Source organism: Diachasmimorpha longicaudata, chromosome 17 (genome assembly GCF_034640455.1).
Source record: "Diachasmimorpha longicaudata isolate KC_UGA_2023 chromosome 17, iyDiaLong2, whole genome shotgun sequence".
Lineage (NCBI taxonomy): Eukaryota > Metazoa > Arthropoda > Insecta > Hymenoptera > Braconidae > Diachasmimorpha > Diachasmimorpha longicaudata.
Genome location: NC_087241.1, coordinates 3,801,495 through 3,817,953, shown reverse-complemented (window position 1 = coordinate 3,817,953; position 16,459 = coordinate 3,801,495). Strand labels below are relative to the sequence as shown.

The window sequence follows — 16,459 nt, the reverse complement described above, 5'->3', positions numbered from 1 at the left end:
AATTTTCGCCGATTAATCAAATATTACCTATTCTTTGTCTGAACCTCAATAATGAATGAATATTACACGTGACAAACGCACATAACGCACGTGCATTTGTGCATCGTCTAGTTCGCATAAACCTGAGGTACATAATGTGCAATTCGCTCGGTTTGGCAGCGGATGCAATTATGCCCGGTGGTATAGCAAAGCCTCCATGGATGCATTCCTTCCATCCTTCTTCCCCTGATCGACCGCCAAAATCGTTCCTCCTCTCTCTCTCTCTCTCTCTCTCTCTGCACTCATTCTTTTATTTTTCATTGCCCACCATCCGCCCCGTCCCACACACTGACCTGGGTTAACTCGATGTACAGTGCCGAATATAAAACGGCTGGCTCTACTGACCCCCTCCCCAAACCCTCCAACAAAAACACTCACAAACTCGTTTTTCTCCCCACTGCCACGACCCAGACCGCCGGCTGCGTCCCATTGCCAAACTGCTGGCTCCAACACACACATGAACAGGCTTTTATGCACATACCAGGCGCCGAGGGCAGGGCCACGGTCATCCGAAAACCCAGCCGCACCTCCGGCATATTTTTTTCCTTTATTTATTCTATTATGTCTAGAAATCAGCCATTTTGCGATTGCAAATGGAGAAATTTATTTTAAAATATATTTCGAATATTTTTGCATTGAAAATAAAATTTTACGGAATTTTTTTCAATAGAAAATCAAAACATTTAATCAGTTAAAGGGATTTTGGAAATTTAGTAAAACTTGGACTAATTTTTTTGTGGAGAAACTCAATCGTAATCGGAGTCAATGACTGAGGAAAAATCGAAAAGATTTTCCAAAGGTTTATCCCTCATTATTGTTTTTTTTTATTAATTGGGTAAAACACGAATAAATATTGTTTATTAAGAATCAATTTGTAACTCCGAAAGACATTGGCTATTGCAACTAAACAGATGTTTGCTCTACTCCGATTTTGTTTAGATAAATTCAGCGAGTGAACCAGAAATTATTCACGAAATTGTGCAGTTAAATAAAAAAAACTCGGGACTTAAAAACAGCAACAGCTATCGGCTCGGCATCTATTTTCCCGCAGTTAGCCCTGATAATTTTAATTTCCACCTGATATGTGTGGTTCGATATAGTCCACTCCTGGGAATGCAATCGATAATTCTAATGAGCCACTTTATTCCGGTTTTCTTATATTATTTTTAGGCAATAATGAAAACTAAATGTACGTCATCGGTGTTTTCAAGGATAACAGCAGCTCAATATTCAAAATATTCACATGATTGTCATAATAAAATTCATTGAGTGCACCAAAATTATCAAGAACACACTTCCAAGACTAATAAAAAATTTAGGATGAAAAAATATAAAATATAAAAACAGAAAGAGAATATAAAAATTCAAATTTTAACCCTGACAATTGTTTAATCTATCTAAATATTTCCCTCCATTAATATTCCTTTTCACCCAATGATTTAATTATTTTATTCAACTGAGTATTATCGTAAATTAAAAAAGGGGGAATAAAAGGGGGGGAAGCTCTCGGTGTAGAATTTTTTTCTAAATAAATACTTCACTCCCTAAAACTCCATAACTCCGGTGCAGCCCTCATCAAACGTTACCAACATCCCTAAATATCTCTCATTAATCAATCAACAAATTTTAACACGCATTACGATAATTCCCCCCTATCCCCCCACGCATCGCCCAACCGCTGGTGCAATTCCCACCCGACTCTTCTCTCTCCCCATAAAATTAAAAATTCTCGCTCATCAGTTCCATCATTACCCCGACGAAAACCCCATCATCATCCATGGATTCCCGGATACCAGTGGTTGCACCATCGAATGATTCCCGGGAGTCCAGTTGAATAACGTGCTCTCGAGCCCACTCGACGAAACAAAGCGGCCTCTGTGTCCTGCCAGCACGAGCATTACCCCGACCTATCCCTACGCTCCTCCGCCAATCCCCGCGGATCGCCCCATCCGCCGGTCATCCACCCATCGCCCAAACCAAGAAAACCCTCTCGACTCTCTTTGCACTCAGGCAAATCCAACTAAATCATCGTAATCATCGGTGCATGAAAAAAAAGAGAACAAAACCGAAAAAAAAAGTGGAAAAAAATGATCAGTTGGAGGAAGGTATTGCTTTTCAAAAAAACCCCATCATCCCCCATAATTCCCCAACCACCGCCCGTTCATGAGCATTCGTTGCGTCGAAAAGGAGAAAAAAAAACGTCCCTCTCCCGATAACCATCCTTTTTGCCTAATGAATGGTCTATACACAGCGCGATGCGTCAGAGAGAACATTTTTTTTTTCCTTTTTTTCGTTTGAAAATTCAATCGAACGGCAGAAAAAAAAATCTGAAAATGTTTGTCCCGCTTGTGAGTATCGAGAGGCAATTATTAATCGCATGTGTATGGATAAATCACTCACCGAGGCTGCTAGGAATCCGGGAAAAACTCTTCGTGGAATCACACAATACAATTACAAAGACAATTATATATCCTTGTCCCTGTCTCCTTGGAACGCAAAAAAGAAACAAAAATAATGTGATTATAAATGCGCGGCACTTGGTTTATAACGTTAGAGAATCACTAATTATTACTGCAACATTTATTTATCAGAACTGTATGTGCACAATCACTGAATTTCGCGGCTGGGATGCACTTGCACTCACAAGAAAATTATTCTCCTCTCTCGACGCGTCGTTTTCAAAGTCGTTCACGACAACTCGTTGCCTGTACCCAAACGATGAGGAGGAGGAGGGGGGGGGGGCTGAGGAGATGGCAGGGGAGGGTGTTTGTTGTACGAGGGGGCAGCGCCCCACTCAACCGAAATCGGAGACGCGACGAAACTCAAGCTCCCGCGCGATGAAATTCCCTCACGACAACGAACAGTTGACTTCACTTATTCGTACGAAAAATCACGATATTTACATGATTGATTTTTGGAAATTGTTTTTGTATCGTCACTCGGGGATGTTTACCACGGTGGGCTGTGTTGTGGTGATATTTTGGGCTCAGTAGAGACGCTACCGATGTGAATTCACTAACCTACCTCACGAGAGAGGAATGGCCCCAGCTTTAACGTTCAACTGAATACGAATGTGTGGTGTACAGGACGATGCAAAGTGGACTTACCACAGTGGCGCTCGAGTAACTCACTTTTTCTCCGGTACCCCCACTCCAGTTTGTTAGCCAGTGGCTGAATACGACTCGCAGTGCGTGAGAATGAAACTGAGCTACAGTGGATATGTGTTGACCTTGGATAAATTGTGGGGAGATATTTTGTCGATTGGAATTATTGGGATGAAATAATTCGGAGGAGGCGGAAGATTTGAGATTTATGAGGTGATTCTGCGAGGATACATGAGAAGACTGGACACCTGCGGTCATTTCGGGGGAATGACGCCATACTTAATGTAATTGGAGGGAATGCGTCAGCGGTTTTGGGCAGAAAGGAGCGGACATTTTGTTTTGGATTGAGTTCTCAAGGCGATGGGAATATTTGGAGAGACAATCACAGGAGCTTTTGATTGCCCCATCAAGGTAGTGATCTTTGTTTATTTTCGTGGAATAAGTCGAATGAAAAGTCGAGACCTCTGCTGATACCTGATTGTTGGAGAGGTTTGGAGGTTTGAGGTGACGCCGTGTTGAATTTGATTTGCTGGGGTTAGATTAAATAAATTTTATGTCTCTGAAAATACAATTATTTATCATAAATGACAAATTCATTAGTCACATTTCTGAATTTCGAGAAATTGATCTGGATTTCTCATTACTGTTCTCCGAATAATTAGTAAAAAAATTAATTTACAGACTTCTCCACAAAATCATGAATTTTCAAGTTTCACACACAAATAATTCCTGAATTATTAATCATCTTTCAAAAGGCCCCCTGATACTGGTTCTCTTCACATACAAATTGATAAATAAGTGATCACTCACTGCTAGATAAAGAACTGTAATTTTACCGATATCGAAATTGACCATAATGATGATGAATGATTTTTCTTATCGTTTGCCCCTTCACAGCTGGTAGACATGTGAGTTCGCAACGTGATGCACAGTCCAGAGTCTCTAATTCCTGGCTCTCTTAATTACACTTAATTTTTTAACGCATAGAGAAACGAATGAAATCCAAAAAAATTTTCATTTGTTCTTAAAAAATTGGGATTGACAATTTAAAATAATTACTGAAATCTAAATATAATATGAACATTATAATCAACTCCCCCACAACTGAAAATTCTCTTCATTCACTCAAATGTTCATTAACCCGCCGAGTGATACTACATAAATTGTTATTCTCCAACAGCAAACGACGATTAAATGTTCGTCGGGTTCAACAGTCTCACCTCGTGATACCAAAAATTCTCATGTGCACCAGTTGGAATTTTGGGAACGGCGAGTTATCTCGCTTGCGGTCGTATCGCTGTCAGCCCCGGTCGTCGCACAGCTGCAACGAGAGACGATCTCTCCCCCGCATCGATAAATAAATGAGACCCACCGGATTTTATTTCGGCGATTTAATTAAGTGCACCCACACACACGACGGACTCAGTATCAGTGCAACGGTATTTATTTATTCATTTACTTATTTCATTAATTCTATTTTATTTTATTTAGTCATTAATTTCTATTTCATTTTTTTATCGCATATTATATAGTCAGCATATGGTCCACGATTTTTTTGAAAATAAAAAATCGTCGGTCAATCTCGTATGTCCAATTCTCATTCCGGTTAAGATGCACTGGTGAGTGTCTCGTTGTCATTAGGCGGATTAATGAAATTCCACGGGCGATTGGAAATACCGTCTTCTCGACTTGGCAGTTTCACGTCCGTGTGGTTAATACATTTGTAAACGCTAAATGCAGTTATCCGCATCTCTCCCCACATTTAATATGCGAGTCTGTTGCCAGTGCAACGGAAGAGGTAAATGCCCGGGTGTCCGAGACACGACCTTATCAGTAGCCTGATATTATTTCGGATGGGGCATAGGAGTGGTGGAGACACTGGTGAAAATAATTCTCAATGCGAGAGAGTAATGTGAGTCACGCTTATCGTTCATTTTAAATCCTGTGAAATAATAAATCTTCGCGTCTTCAGGGAAACGTTGTTGATGGTAAAAATTACCTTGAAGATTAGGAGACGGTTTACGATAAATGAAGGAACATTTCTGCGGAAAATTCTGGTGCCGGTTAGGGAACGGAGGGTAAAGTGGACGGAGAGGAAAATTCAAACTTCTTCAATTTTTGAATTTTTAGTTAATTCTATCGGTTCTGAGACAGGAGCAGTATTTTGACACGTTGATGTCGTGACGGAAGTTCATAACGATTCGGACTCTGAAAAGATAAAACTTTCGGTCAACGGTCCAGGTCGGTGTCCTCTGGTTCACTTCCGGTGTTGCTGTAGACCTTAAACTGTGATTAGTCATTTGTTTAGACTACAGTCGAATTACCGCCGAATACTCGCAGGATGTTGACATGAAAATACCTGGTAGACCTGTTTGAATAACGCCGTCACTGCGCGCGAATCGGTTACTGTTTATTCTGGTGATTTTTTACAAAATATTCAGCGCGAAATTACGTCGTTAATTGGAAATCCCCATTTTTCATGAATTTTTACATTTTTAATGACCGAGTTAGTCCAATTATTGGAAATCATCCGAAAATTTATAGCGATTCGCGAAAATTAATTTGTAATCGTTAGCAGAAATTTAAAAAATAATTCAAGACAGTCTTTCGTTTAAAAAAAACTGGAACACTCGTGACAAAAAAAAATCTATTTCAACAAATATAAAAATTGATCAGGCTTCGTATTTATTTTTTATCAATTTTTCCATGGGTGTCAATCGTTGCAAAATGCATGAAGCATGACAAATCGAGGGAATAAAATTCGTCCCGGTGAATTATAAATATGATTCAGAAGGGTGAATCAGAATTCGAACTGTCATCCCGGCTCTTTGTTTTCAAATTCTCAACTAGATGTCATTTTCTCCTCCAGTAAAAACGATAAAGTGGCAGGTAAATTTTCCAATGCTGCGAATGCCAACAATCTCGTTGCGGAATTTTTTAGTAGCACAGTAACAAGCATGTAGAAAATATTATCGTTTTATACGTGAGTCTATGCGAGTTCGATTAACTTCAAAACGCGTACATAATCAACTCACCTCCATCCACGTGCACCCGCCATGAAGTCAATGTAACTTCGTAAGAAAAGTGTTGCGAATACGGTAAAAACGAAGGGGGAGGGGGCAGGACGAGCTGGGTGGATGGCAGATAATCTCAAATAAATTATCGCTGCGGTGCCAGAAGGGCTTAAAAACCTTGAAGACCTCCAGATGCCAAAGTTTTTTCTTCTAATGATTTTTGTGTCAGTCCCTTTCCATTTTGAAGCGTTAGACAATTTTGTAAAAAAATTGCAAATGAAGATTAAGCGAATAATTTAAAGATTTCATTTATAGAACATCATGAGGGGTTTCATAAACAATTTTAGTTGACCCAGATAATTAAAAATATTTATTTACGTATTTTGCAAACGTATAACTGGGCCACGAGTGGGGAAAAGCGCGATTTTGGATCTCGATCAGTGAAATGTTTCTAAAAATGATTTAATCTATGGGATCACTGGTGACCGAAATTTTTTAAGACTCTCACAGCGTCTTAAATGTTGAAACAAAGGTCTTAAGAAGGGACACGCCCCCCATTTTGAGACCCTAATTTTTCTACGGAATTCAACCAGTGAAAATCGCCTGCTGTGCTACTTCCTCTTTCGGTCGGTTCCATCAATTCTCATCAGTGCTTTTGCCACTGAAAAATGCTCTCCGTGCACATGAATAACGATGAAAATGGGGGAGAAAGATTTTTTATCACGGCAGGGGAAGTGAAACTGACCGATAGCAGGTGTGCACTTATCCACGAAACTACGCGAGGCAAATGACCCCTTCTTCTTTCTCACAGATCGAACTCCGCTCCCCAGGGTATATCAACTCTGGTGTATACACTCTGAGAAGAGGGTTTTGTTTGAATAAATAAATAATGCTTTAGTTGAATCGATGAAATTCACGCGGGGGAAGCGGATGCACCAGGTGATGCTGAATAACGGAAGGTGGAATATTATTTATTTTCAATTCTAGAGGGAGACGAGGCATTCGAAATATGCAACTGCTGGAGATAAGACACTGCGTCAGGGTATTGAACGGTGGATCAATTGATCGATGATAATCAAACGATTATCGAGAATTGAATCTCCGGAGTTGCACTTTCCAGGGAAAATTTCCGGTGCATTTTTGCGAAATATCTTATCCAAATTGTTCTATACAATTTTTTTACCTCTGGAAAAATTACGGAAAAATTTCTTTGCGAACCGGAAAAATTCCCGAACGTTTGCAACGTCTTCTCCTCGATGAGAAAAAATATGAAGTCACTTCGGAAATCCCGCTGAATATTTTTTCCGTCCCCGAATCGAGTCGGTCATATTTTCCAAGCGCTCACCCTCGAGTTTTCCGCTCAAAAAAAAATTTTTCCCGCGTCATACCTCAGCACTATGAACCCCAGGAATACCCAATAATCCCCCAGTGCGTTGCATATATTCAGAAAACTGTCCCCGGGGCGATAAAAAATTTATTTCACCGTCTCCAGACGAACAACAAATAGATATGCATTAAAAGGAAATGCAGTGGGCGTATCCCATCGGTGAATAGTGGAAAAGGGCTTTGGCAAATGTTTTTCATGCATTTTCTCCGCTCACTGTTCCAGGGGTAGCGATCGTCCGGTCTATATCGATTGACTTTGTACGCAGGTCATCTATGTTGCATACATCCAAACGATGGATGTTACTCAGCCATCCCCCTGTTTGTAATTTTTTTTTTTCCCCTCCTCGTCGTCTCGCAATTCTCCCTCCTCGGCGTTGGCTCTTTATTTTATTATTATTCCGTTTTTTTTTTTTCATATGCATTCATCGGTGGACGCGCGATCAAGCAGGTGGTACGTAATGTCCGTAATTGCGTAGCTCAGAGCCCGTGCACACAAACTGTGTGTGTGCAGCCGCGGTATCGTCCAGTCATATCGAAAGGTACGATCGCCGTTCGATGACTCTCTGGGACCTCGTAATACACCACCGCGTGTTCAAACCCAAGTCTGATGGGACTTTCACAGTTGTAATGTACAATTGATGATTGGCATGTACACGTTTTTCAACTTATCTTCAGTCTTGTCCTTTTTAACGATAACTTTTCAATGCTGAGTTTGTCAGGTTCTTCCGAATTTTATCGATCGACGATTTCACTGACGTCTTGAGTTACTTCGGTTCGGTGGGGCAAATTTTGAGGGGAGGAAAAGGGGAGGGGGAGATAGTTGAGTGAAGGTTAATTAGTTGAATTATCATTTGTGATGAGGACAGAACTAGTAGGACTCTTGGAGAGGGGGGAAGGACAATAATTACCGTCTTCGTGAATATTTTATTTCCCTTGAATAATATTAGGGAGGAGAAAAAATTGCTCATTGACCCATCGACTATTCCTGAAGTACAGGACTCCTCGGGAGCGCTTATATTAATAATATATCCGACGAGCAACGAGAGCCGGTCATCCAGGTTAAGGTGTCACGGGTATACCATCAGTTACCGCCACCCGAGACGTGATTTTCCCGTCTTTTCCTCTATCTTTCAACTCCTCACAACCTCCTCCCCCTCCTCCATCTCTTTAATACTGACATTCTCCGCGAGACTGCTTACTGCACTGTAACGATACTTGTTAATTATACCACATGCACACGCTGATCAGTCATCATCGATTGGATGCCAGGGGATATTGTTTCACGGTAAAGAGATATGAAAAATTGATTCCAGTTTTTGTCGAACCTCACGTTTCTCATTCATTTTAAAATTCAAATTGTTTTTCAAGTTTCGCAATTGCCTTATCAGAAGTCCTAAAATTTCCGGAATTGTCGGCAAAAAAAGTCCGGAACTCTAATGATCGTAATTTAATTTAATTTAAAGTTAATTGCAAACTGTCATTGAGCCATTGCTACGCGAAATAATTGAGTTGGCGTATTTCAATCGAAATACTGTCTGAATCGCGGAAAAAGATAGTCTTATCAGAGGAGGATTTCTCCGGGTTTTTAGGGGCCGTCGGACATCCGAATGATTGCATTCGGTATCTGCCAGCAAACCCTCGGGGGACACGTTCCGCCCAAAACGTTTTTGACTCCCGCAAGCGACGTGCCAGGACAAGAGAGAACGTCGACTGTTGGCGTTAGGGGGAAGTGGAGGCGGCATAAAGAGCCCAGGAGATGCTCAAGACACTGGAATAAAATGGAAAGAGGGATGGGTGGGCAGGTGAGGGAGTACGAGCATGAGAATAAGCAAAAGAAGAGGTCTTTTACTTCGTTGACGGTGGCAGAAGCGTTTCACAGCGGCGAGATAACCGGAATACAGGTTTTCCGTGGATAGAGTTGTGCCGTGACGACGGCTCAAATGGTAGGGGGTATACCGGTAGAGATGCTAATGCCGGCCTTGTGCCACATACCCGCGGCTCCTGGTGCACGTCCGTGTGTTTTATACACACAACATCTCCCTGTATCACCTCTTTTACGGGGAAATATTGAAAGAGAACCGAACATTCACACTATCGTTGCATAAAAATAATGCTCGGCCATCAATCTCGGAGACTGTGAATTACCGCAAAACTCTCGTTTTCGCGAGAAATTTTTTTGATTAAAATTATACTGTCGGTGTGTTAAAGTGGATCATGAGCCATTGCTTTACCCCATTTCCATCCCCAAACTCAGTAAAAATACGAATTTGATGGGGAAGTTTTATGCTGGGAACGAGAAATTTTGTTCTGTGAGAAAGAAAAATTGTTGGGAATTTTATTTTACCATTTTATTGGTTTTTGGCTTACTGAATTATAAATTTTCCAGCTCTGTGGAAAACTTGGATGCCAGATATGCAATTTCCTCACATTTTTTTCTTATTAGAAAAATCGTTTTACACGACTCTAAAAAATCTCAATAAAAATAGCACTTTTCATTTAAATGACATTTCACTGCGCGATTATCCTTCAAAATGTTTACAAATTCCGCGTTTATTTCTCAACAATTTTTATTACATTCATCTCCGTGGAATGACGCTACTTCCAATTAATTCCCGGCTCCTGATGCACGGAGCAATTGAAAACCTCGATTGTTAATTCTGAAGAAGAAAAATTCTGGCAATCAAGGAAAATTTCCATTCTGTGAAGGGTATCCTTCATTTTAACGGCATAAGTATCAGATATTTGGATGCAAATTCGAAAACTCATCGATTTTTATAGAATGGAATTAATTAAGTGATAATGAGTCATGAAATGACTGATGTCATTGCCTGAAATTTATAATCGAAGCAGTTTGCGTCATTTAATCCTAGATCTCTCGCATTTTCATTAATATATATATAACAAAAAAGTTTTAAAAACCAACAGTCGGAGGAGTTAAAAAACTCATTTGAAAATTCAAAAAAATTAGTGCAATCTGAGAAAATGTCCATTCCCTGAACTTTGTCCTCATCTGAAATGCGTAAATGCCAGAGGCTGCCATTTCAAAAATGTTTTCCACGAAAACAAAAAGTCACTCAACGTGCATAAAACTCGATAGGTCGAATCCTCTCATCTCTAATTCAGAGGATGTCAAACCAGAGTTGTTAATTATAATTTACTCAGAAAAAAGTGGGGAGTTTAAACGTGAAAACAACTTTTTTCATCGTCCTTTGGATAATGTAAGCAATTCAGCGGAGAGAATGAAAAAAAAAAATTATGAAAAAAGAAAAAGAGCAGACGGAATGAAAGGTTTTAGGTACTGCACTGTATATTTAGGATAGAAGGTCGAATTGTAACGAGATCTCGGCAAATGCGAGAAAAGAAGGTTAGGCCATAGATCGACAAATGCCTGCACCACTGGCACTCGACGATTGGGTGTTATATATCTCGAAAATGCGTGAAAAACTCGTTGTCCTAGAAACACGTAATGGCGTCAGTCAGTGGCACAAAGTGGCCGAAGGCACGTGAACCAGAGCCGAATGATTACTAGTCGCTTACTAAACTTAATAATCATCGTACATTCGTGATTTTTCACGTTCGGATGGACAATTTTCTGTTAGGGAATCGGTAAATGAAGTTTTACGAATGTTGGCGGCGTGCTGGGTGACCGTTGGCGCAAGAATGGTTGTGAGATATTTTTCATCACGAACAAAGTCTTGGAATCCATCGGCTCCTCATCAAGTTGTATTTTTTTCCCTTCGGAATGACGAATATTGCCAATTTATTAGCAAAAATGACGGTAGCGTATGAAATCATAAGCCATATCCCGCCTGTTCTCACTCTCGTATCAGCTCGACGTCCGTTCGTTTTCTCTCGCGCACTTGGCCGTATCAATAACAGAATATGTGTATTAAAATCGACGGTGAAACCTCTGCTACTGACGGACAGTTTAATTTCTATCGCGGAAACACGCGCCAAATGCATGTGCAGGTTTTTTTTTCGCGGACGAAATGCTTTTCGTTGTCTGTTATTTTCCCTTCACATTTTCGCGTTCGAGATTGAGGGAATTCAGGTTGCGTGAAGCTGCTGAATATTTCGGATTTTTATTTTTCATCTCGTTTTCAAATATAATTTTTCTGCGCTTTCAATTTTCCGGTTGTTTTGTTGATTTTATTGCGGAAAAATAATATTAATAATGCAATTTAGTGAACCCACTCTCAAATTCCTCAAACAGTCTGTAAAATAAAACCCCCCTGCCATCCCCCGATAGAAGAAAAATCACTTGAAATATTTTCCGACCCCTGGGTATGAATTTTCATACAAAATGCACAATAATCCATTCAGCAGTTTGAATTCCGTCGATCAAAATGCCGTGTACTCACGGATAAACGATTTTATAACGATATATACACCGATTATTATGGATGCCTGAGGATCACGAGGCCTGGCTAAGTAATAATCTTTGAGCGTTCTAATGCGACTTGGAACCGGGCGGCCTCCAAGTTGAAATAACTCGCCCGTGTCCCTCTTTCCCCCCTCCCCTTCTCAACCGCTGTACTTTTTTTTTTATATTCATTTTCCTCTCCATCGTATTTTCTATCTCTTTGCCACCCGATCTCAGGTGCCCCCTTCCTCCTCGTTCCGATGGCGCGTTGGTCATGTCCAACCATACCATCGCCAAACCCAACGTGCATGCCTGGAGAAGTTGTGTGGAGCATGTGCCCAGAACTCCCGCGACAAAGAAAAAACTAAACTTTGCTGTAAGTACAAGTTGAGAGTGAACTAGCGGCCGTTCTCTCTAACTTTATTCAAACGGTTTTTTTATTATCGAGTTGAGAACAGACACGACGAGACACCGCGTACCAAGGACAAACACCCAGGCTCGATCACTTTTATTCGCGAATAGGTACATCGACACGGATTGATGAAAATCGGTGAACATGTTGAGAAATATTTTATTTGTGTTTGTTTGATATTTTTTGGAGTTTTTGGGAAGCTTGGGAACCATTTAGGATCGACAAAAACCAAAAGTTAGGTTTTTTGGGGGGAGGGGATTAAATGCGTCTGCGTGGGGTTCCAGGGGAATCGGGCGTTATCGTGAGGGTCGGTGGGGTCGATTAAATTGCCGATTTTTTCTGTTGTTGTACATTAAGTGAGGTGACGTTTCAAATTTTTTCAGATTTTTTAACGCATTCTGTAAGCACCCCCATTTTTTTAAATATTATTTTTAAAATCTTTTCGAGGGAAACGACGAATTTCCGAAGTAAAAATTTTTTTTTCGGTGAGACATTAGGATGTTTTTAACAAATTGATATATACTACCCCCTCTTAACATGACGAACATCCAAAAACACCCGTCAGGTCCAATGAAAAATCCCCGCCAATCGATAAATGACCGCTGGAAACTCCGATAAACCCAGCATTTTTTCCCTCGCACACGCTGGCACTCCCTCATTCTTGTTTTATTATTGCAGTAATATCATTATTGAAAGTGAGACGACAATGGACCGATCCCCAGTGCCGTTGTCCCCCATCAGTACAACAAAATCCATTTTACATTTTCCATTGGTTTTTTTTTCACTCATTCATCTTTTCCGTACTTTTATTTTTAATCTGCCCGAACAATCGCACTTCCAGACACATATTTGCAAAATATATATCGGATTCTGAAAAGGCCCTCGTGCAACAACAATGGATTTATTTTTTGCTATCGATATTGCTTCGAGAGAGAGAGTATTGGCCCATTGTTGATGTGCAATTCTGAACAGTGCAACGGGATGCGTCGACGCACTGTCTCGTCCGCGATCCGTTGTATTCTCATCGCCCTGTGCGTCTCGTCACCGACGATTTGTTGTCACTGTCGGAGGATATATTCCAGTTACGACCTTCGGACGACATGCTAAAGACTTGAATTTGACTTTCAAAGCAATTCGTTGTCCAATTCATAAATTTCGCCGGTACGAGTGCATCGGTGTGTGCATGCGCGCGCTGAAAAACGCATACGAAAGTTTCAAATATTTTTTTTTCATTTACTTGAAAAAAAAGTTGTTCCTAGACGTTATTAACCTCAAGTTAATTATCTGATCCAGATAAATTATTTGTCGGGGCGTCGATAATCGCAGGCTCGATCCAAAAACCAATTACAATTGAGAATGATTTTTTTTCAATTAATTTTTAATAACTAAAAAAGTTTATTGAACATTTTTCGTAGCTAGGCGTCAGCTGCAATAATTACTAATTAGATAACTGAATATTAATCAAGGAAAATAGCGGATATTAATCTAATTACCGAACCAGTAAACAGAGGGGCGCGAAAAATTTAAAAAATGAATATTTGCGATTAGTCGCAATATTTATCGATAGTCGTCGATCCCTCCTAAAAATCGGCCATTAATCTGTTGATAAAGCTCGTATACATCTATTTATCGCTGAATGATGAGCATTCCAGGACATAAATAAAATCCACCAATCAATAAATCAATCGATCAATCACTCAGCCGCACACGTCCGGGAAAAGGCGGCGTACGGTGTCCCTCGTCAATTCGCTCACTCCCTCAATTCTCCTCCAGTTTTCGCGATCCAAAGGCGTCGAAAACGCACCGATGAGTGCGGCCACAACACAAAGTGAAAGTGCAGCTTTTGCACGAGTTGAGAATAGTGCGATAGGGAGAAGAGATGAAGAGGGCGGGTGTGAGGGGGAAGGGAAGGGAACCGGTGACGAGCGACTCAGCAGAAATACAGTGCTGTACCCAGGCCGTTGCTCAGTGTCTTGGCGTTGGCTCAGAGGCCTCTGACCTTGTCCCAAATACTACGACTGACTGGCTCTCCGGCTCTCGTTCCTTTGCCCGACCCCTTCCCAACCAGCTAATACAACCCGAGAGTCTTTTTCTGTCCCCACCCACCCCCTTTGCCTCCTTACATTCGCCTTCGGTGGGTACTAGGGCCGTGAGACTCACTTCAACTTCCCCACCGCTGGATAAGTCATTGTTTGACGCTTCCAAACACACGGGTGGATCGATGGAAATGTTATTTCTTTTCGATGATTGAAAAATTTTTGATTTTTTGGGTGGGGTAAAAATACAGGAGATAATTGAACGGTTGGGGGGTGGGAGATTTTTTAATTTGATTTGAGGTTCTTCCGGCGGCCATTTTATGAGACCATCAGCCATTTTGATGGGCATTGAAACTGTATATATATATATATGTATGTATGTATGTATGTATACATTCTAAATTTTCCCTGGTGTAGCATTGGGCGTGATAAATCCTCACTTTAATATGCCATCATTTAATTAGAGTATTTATCGTAAATGCGCGAAAAAGCAGGAAAACCTTTTCATTTTTTTCAGCTATGAAAATGCAACCTTTCATTTTATGTTGGCATAAAAATTGTTGAAGAAAAAATAGGAGAAAATATAAAGATTGAGGTGGGAGAGAATTTTTTCTTCCCTTCTTTCATCTCTCCTATTTTATAAATGCCTGGCAAGAGCGATAAAAAGTAAGCCCAGGCCCTCGTAAAGTCGAGATGAGAGTGGAAAGACGTGAAAATAATGTGATATCCGACGGGGGCTTCGTTTCCTACGATCGTCCAGGGCATAACGAGGAAGGGAATAACGTGTACAACGAAATGCCCGGTGTGGCCAGAAGTACGGCTGTATGACGCTACGAAATGCTCCGTAAGGATCGATGAATTGAATTTTTTTTACGATCTTTGGTGGAGTTGATGGAATTTCAATGTTGCTCGAGCGGCTGGTCTGCAAAAATTAAGGGGAAGAAATATTGCAGGGTTGTATTTCTTTTTGTCCTCGGCTAGAGTTCATTCTGGTATTTATTACGTTTTTCTGAGCTTTTCGTTGTTTTTTCATTATACAACGACGCTTTATGGGGTATGTTGGGGAATTGAATGAACAAAACCCGAGAAATGACGCATTCGGAGGGGATGAGAGTGTTTATTTGAATTTTTCTCATTCACTGCAACAGAATATTTCAGGGAACTGCAATTCATTTTAATGAATAATTGATTAATTTATTATGAGGGCATTTTTTCATGAAACTTCTGTTCAATTATTTGTTGACCGAATTATTCGTAATTATTGATTGATTCTTATCGTCTGACACTTCTCCATCTACTTTAATGTCAACTCTTACCGTGAAGTGGTTGCGGAAACGCAAGTGTCAGACAAGAGTTCGCTGCGGAGATTTTTTTTCTCAAAAAATATAATTTTGTAACACGTTATGCCTAATTTGCATTCAATATGTATTTCAAAATAATGAATCATTGAATCAATCAATAAATTTCCATATCGAGCGGCTCAAAAAACAAAAATATATTAATTAGTTTTTTCAATTTTATTTTAATTTAAAAACAAACAATTTCTAATTTTTTTCTCAGTCGATTGTTTGAATTGAAAAATTATTTTCCTCTTTTCTGTTTCCACTTTTAAAATCATTGATCTAGAACAAGACAATGACAAATATCTTCGCCAGCATTTAACACATTCTCCATCTACTTTAATTCCAAGTCTTACAGTGAAGTAGTTACGGGAAAGTAAACGTCGGACAAAAATGCTAGCGTTTGCGAAGAGGGGAGTTGGGATGAACTTTTATTTTTGATTTTCTTTCTAAGTGCGGTAGAAAATGCCAGTGGACAAAGTGAATCCCCGCACTTCTCGGCGATTCACAGGCAATTAAGAAACCGGTGCATTCGTATCGATCTTTGTCTCCTAGAATCGATGTAATTAAATCAGATATTTCAAGAGGCGGTACCATTTAGTGTATATATGTTAGAAGATATCACGCCGCGGCACACAGAGCGGAGATTCCACGAACTCGAGAGGAGAGACCGCTCGTGTCTTATAAAATAGAGGAGGAAGGGATCGGGCTTCTTCGATTCCCTTTTAGTCGTTTCATCTTTATCTCCTTCACTGCCATCTGTTG

At 40.3% G+C, this 16,459-nt stretch overlaps 2 protein-coding genes across 4 annotated transcripts in view; one reads left to right on the top strand and one right to left on the bottom strand.

Moving 5' to 3' along the window:
• Eip93f (Ecdysone-induced protein 93F) overlaps positions 1 to 2,821 on the bottom strand; it is a 74,033-nt gene extending 71,212 nt beyond the window's left edge. Inside the window, exon 1 of the mRNA XM_064136210.1 lies at positions 2,440 to 2,821. The gene's annotated coding sequence lies outside the window, so the exon portion shown is untranslated. The remainder of the gene's footprint in view (positions 1 to 2,439) is intronic.
• Positions 2,822 to 2,825: 4 nt separating this feature from the next.
• LOC135170491 (uncharacterized) overlaps positions 2,826 to 16,459 on the top strand; it is a 67,168-nt gene continuing 53,534 nt past the window's right edge. The window contains exons 1-2 of one of the 3 annotated variants that reach the window (XM_064136346.1): positions 3,416 to 3,554; positions 4,324 to 4,582. In XM_064136346.1, coding sequence (XP_063992416.1) covers positions 4,505 to 4,582 — 78 coding nt within the window. In that variant the 5' untranslated portion in view covers positions 3,416 to 3,554; positions 4,324 to 4,504. Of the gene's footprint in view, positions 3,555 to 4,323; positions 4,583 to 12,121; positions 12,283 to 16,459 lie in introns of those variants that run through there. The other 2 variants (XM_064136347.1, XM_064136345.1) reach the window with 2 other exon arrangements.